The 4831-nt window shown below is 57.1% G+C and overlaps 1 protein-coding gene across 2 annotated transcripts in view; it reads right to left on the bottom strand.

Annotated features, from left to right (window-relative positions):
• PHB1 (prohibitin 1) overlaps positions 1 to 2019 on the bottom strand; it is a 5408-nt gene extending 3389 nt beyond the window's left edge. The window contains exons 1-4 of one of the 2 annotated variants that reach the window (XM_085318626.1): positions 1968 to 2019; positions 1533 to 1658; positions 903 to 1064; positions 38 to 180 (exon numbers count right to left, since the gene is read on the bottom strand). In XM_085318626.1, coding sequence (XP_085174752.1) covers positions 38 to 180; positions 903 to 1064; positions 1533 to 1620 — 393 coding nt within the window. In that variant the 5' untranslated portion in view covers positions 1621 to 1658; positions 1968 to 2019. Of the gene's footprint in view, positions 1 to 37; positions 181 to 902; positions 1065 to 1532; positions 1659 to 1915 lie in introns of both variants that reach the window. The other variant, XM_085318625.1, reaches the window with a different exon arrangement.
• Between the last annotated feature and the right edge of the window lie 2812 nt (positions 2020 to 4831).

Here is a 4831-nt window from a genome sequence, read left to right as displayed (position 1 = left end):
GACAGGCAGAGCGCAGCAGGTGTGATGCTGTCCTTACCACAACAGACTTCAGGATTTCAGTTGTGATTGAAGGCAGGACACGCTCATCATAGTCTTCTCCAATACTTGTGAAAATGCGGGGTAACTGAGCAGTCACTGGTCTAAACAAGATACGCAACGTGATGTTCACATTCTGTAGATCTGTGGAGAGAAAGAGAGAGGAGTTTAACACAAATTTAGTGGCAAACTGTGGGGACAAGAGACGTCCTGAAGTTGTCCTCTCCACAGTAACTAAATGAGAAAGAACAAACCTTCAGGCTGCTCTTTGCCAGTAGACACACGTTATTTTTACTGTCCCTTTCACCTAGGGATCCAAATCCTTCTTACAGGTAAGATTTAAGCTTCAGTTTGCTTCTGATGCACAGAATTACTTGCCCTACTGTAGAATCAGAGATTTGGCATTTAAAGGGGCGACCTACAGAACCGAACGAAGGGCTGCTTAATCTATTCTGTAACAAAGATAGATCAAACCATTCCTGACACTACGCCAGACTTGACTCAGCACGCATAGGATCACTGTGTCCAGAAGACAAAACCCTTGCTCAGTGATATTCTGCAAGGTTAAAGATCATAAAAGTCATGACCACAGTAAAGCTTCTCATGCCCTATCCACCCAACTGCTAACTATAAAGAAATCCAAAAGCAACRTCAAAATAAGATACAGGACATAATCAGAGCATGTGGATCAAATGTAGCCTTGCATGATATTCAGATGCATCTCTCTCCTCAGGGCTGATAAGCAGCTAGGTATCTTCTCTCTGCTGCCTGAGGCAGAGGCAAAGAACTCAACATCATGCAGGTTGGTACAGCAGACCCACAAAAAAGTGCTACTCTCTTATGGTTGCCTGGTCCAGAACACTTACCTTTGCTGCCAGTGATGACAGGAATGTTACGTGGGCGAGACCGACAATCAAAAATGATCGGTTTCTGTACCCAGGGGATGAGGAAGTGGGTACCTTCTCCCACCACCGTATCCTGGACTCCGCGGAATCGGTCAAAGATAACAGCTCTGTGGCCGGCATCAACTAGAGAATAAAACAGCATATAAGCAAGGTTTCACTGTTGTACTTGTGCACCACCAAAACATTATCCATGACAGACATTAACAGTCTATCAGGGTTAATTAAGGCSTTCTGCTGCAGGAGGCTAGTGAAATTAAGTAGCTTGCTAGCAGCAACAAAGCAAAAGAGAAAACTCGGCCACAACTCCAGGCCTCTCAGTCTGCTTTCAAGAACAGCATCTCATTGACAGTTTCTAGTGAAGGGACTCTGCAATCAACTTGGCTATCCAATGCAGAAGGTACACAAGTCAGTGTAAATCAGCAGAGCAGAGTTTCACCTCTATTTTCCTCCAATGCTGTTAATAYCATTTAGGTTTATTAGGAAAACCTAATAAAACCTATTATTAACCTAGGTTAATAAWAAAGGCACAGAGCAATAAAGACACTGACAAGACATAAAATGAACTGGAAACACTTTGCTTCTCCCACTCACCATTGTAAAGAGCAGAATTGACAACTCCACCTGCGATAGCTAACCCCAAGCCAAACTTCCCAATGCCTTCAAACACCTTCGCGGCCATTTCTCACGTCCAGTTCTAGCCCCTTTAGCGGATCCTTCCTGCAAAAAAAACCCACGAGCTTGTCAGAAGTGCGTTAAGCGAGGAGCCAAGGCACTCCTGCGTTGGTGCCTACTCCCCCCGCCAAAAAAATCCAACCTGCGCCGCCGACCCCCCCCCTCCGGGCCTCCCTGCACCCCCGCCCCCCGGTTCCCTCCCCTCGGGCCCCCGGCACCGCAGCCCAGCTCCCCCCCAGGCCTCCCTGTGCCCCGCACCCCGGATCCCTCCCCACAGACCTCCCCCGACCCGGGGGACCCACCACGCCCGGCCCGGTCCGGCCTGGCTCGCTCCCCTCCCACAGCGCCCCTGACCTCCACATGAAGCCGCGGCCGCCCGGCGCGCTGCGCCTGCGCGCCGCGCCAAGGCGCTCGCTCCTCATTGGCCCACGCAGGCCCGCGGCATTCTGGGAAGTGTAGTTCTCTCCGCGCTGCCCCCGCCACCGGGCGGCGGCGCGGCCTACAACTCCCGGCGAGCCCCGCAGCGGCTCGCTCGCTGTGTAAAGCCGTTCCCCATTGGCCCCGGCGCTCCCGCTGCGCGCAAGGCGACCTGGGAGCTGTAGTCCTGCGGGGTGTGTGTGTGAGGGGGAGGCCGCGATGGGGGGGGGGGGAACCCCAAAATCCAGCCGCGGGCCCCCGCGGACGGGGCGAGGGAGCCGGCGGACGGAGGGGCGGCAGAGGTGAGTCTGCCCTGCCTCCAGCCCCGCCGCCGCTAGAGGGAAGCAGCGCTCTCCCGACGGCCCTGCTGAGAGGGGGTGTGGGGCGAGGACCCCCCCCACCCCCCGCCCCGCATCCAGGCCCCGCCGCAGCCTTTGGGCTGCTCCCACATCCTGCGGCTCCCTCGAGGAATAAATCCCGGGAGCACCCGCCGCGGGGACAACCTCCGCCAGGGCCGGAGCCGGCCTGGGAGCCTGTGTCACGGCTGGCCGGTTCGCGGACGCGCCGGCCGGAGGTCGGAGCCCCTCCTGGGTCACCCCGTATTTTGCATTTTGCAGCCCCCTCCCCGCCACCACCACACGCACAGACCCCGGCACGGGCCCGTTCGTTGTCGTGGCTCGTAGAAAACCCTTCCGGCTCCTCTGCCGCTGGGGTGGGAGCCGGTGACACCCGCCGGATGAGAAGGTTTGGGAGCCCTTGTGCTYTCTGCGCTGGCGGGGCCGAAGGGGGAGAAAAAATGGGCCCTTTGTGCAGGGAATGTCCCGAGGGTGAATCAGCCCGGCCTGACGCCGCGGCGCCCGCTGACACATCGCTCTGTGGCCGGGGCGGCGGGGGGGATGCGGCTCGTCTCCGGCCGCCGAGACCTTCCCCGGCTCTGGGGGGCCGGTGGCAGGTGACGCCCCGGGGAGGGGGTCGCCCTGGTAGGGTGGTGGGTGCAGGTTGGGCCGGAGCCCCAGGCTGATGCTGAAACACGTTTGGGGCTGCATCAGGCTCCACCTTGARATGAGGAATGAAACAAAAGCATTTTTACCCAAGGACAGAGGTGGGCGCTCAGCGATGGAGAACTGCAAATCAAGGCGGAGCGATGGGGAGAAACCGTCCTCGTTGCTGTGCCCAGGGCTCGGCCTCGTGCCACCCCTCGGCAGGGTGCTCCCCAAGGACCCTTGATCCTGGCTCAAAGGAAAAGGAAACTTGGGGGCTGAGGCATTAAGTGCAAATTCCTGCCCAGGGATGTGGAGTTGTGTCAGGGTGAAGCATTAGGGCGGTGTCACCCTGTGCCCTGGCCATGGGCTTGTGGCAGGCTGCCCTGCAGCTCCATTTGGGAGCAAAGCAGCCAGAAGCACCCAAGACCCCTGTCTGCCCTGGTAAATGGTGCAAATGAGGTTTATCCCGTAACAGCACAGGATTGAGACCCCCACTGACAGGCAGAGGAATGTGCATGAGTGTCAAGCCTCTGGGGGCTTCAGCAGATGCTATTTCCAGGGCCGGGAGCTGCAGCTCTTGTCAGAGTCTCTAAGGAGGCTGCAGAGCAGCCAGGCAAGATCGAAGCCTTTGCTTTGCTCCCAAACCAGGGTGCAGAAGCAACGCACCAGCTCTGCGAGACGCTTTGCAGCAGCCCTTCAGACAGCTTGCGCCAAAGCTGCTTTTCTCAAGCTAATGGCGCCGAGAGAACGAATCCCCTCCGGCACTTGCTGGCTGAGAGCGGCCATGTGAATCCTGGGGAGATTTTCATCTTTGCCGCTGGAGGAGGAGGATGCCTCAGTCAYGGCTTGTTTCCCATCTGTCCCCGTCTCTCCAAAAGACTCCTTGAAAAAGCAGTGGCTGGCCGCGCTCCGGATGCTCACAATGGGATTTCAGAGGGCCAGGGCCGGCTGCATTTCGGAGCCGACATTCCTTGATGGGGCAAACCCTCGRCGAGCCCAAACGCTGGCCTCGGCGGCAAGAAGCGGCTCTTTGTCCTGGAGCGGCGAGGCCGGGGCCGGGCAGCCGGCGCTTGCTCTGGCCGCAGCGGCCAGCCCCGCAAACAAAAAGCCTCMTTTTCTCCAGCCCTCCCAAATTCGGTGTACTAGAGCCGGCACTGCCCTGCGCGCACCCAGGAAAAATTTATGGCATGGAATTTGCAAACTCGGGAGAATCGGAGCACTTGGCACCCAGTGACCCCGGCACTGCGCTTCCCTGCCGCTCCGCTATAAAGATGGGCATTGAGCTGCTGGCACGTCGCAGCCAGCGGCAGGGCAGAGCCCCGAGCGTCGCCTCCGCGGGGAGCGTGGTGGAGCGCCACAGCCCCGTCCTGGGAGACCCCACTGCTCCCARAACAGCGATTTACCTCGGCTTCCTGCAGGCATCCAGCTCTGCCYGCATCCATCCAAGAACCCCCTTTGCCCACTATTTTCCTAATAATTTCTGAGCTTCTTGGCCTTTGGCAGCCGTGCAACAAGGGGTAGAGACCAGGGTAACCAGCTCCTCTGCTCAGGAGGGTGTTTGGGTGCRTAGAAGACCATCACTGCATGAACATCCCTGCCAAAAAGGCTAGTAAGGGTTGCGCCTGACCATTGTAGAGAGGGAACCCACGTAGCAGAGAGCACTTTCACATTTTTGCTTTGCAGGAAAGGCTTCTTTCCCTTTTCATTTAGCTTTTCATGGATAATGCATTCCCAGCCTATGTTTGTTCTGAAACACACATCAAACAAAATAAGTCCTTTCAACAGAAATGCCATTTTTCCAACCTAAAAAAACATTTG

Source organism: Rhea americana, unplaced genomic scaffold (genome assembly GCF_003343005.1).
Source record: "Rhea americana isolate MKP2758 unplaced genomic scaffold, rheAme1 scaffold_546, whole genome shotgun sequence".
NCBI lineage: Eukaryota > Metazoa > Chordata > Aves > Rheiformes > Rheidae > Rhea > Rhea americana.
Note: the sequence above shows the minus strand (reverse complement) of the source record. Positions and strands in the feature narration are given on the sequence as shown.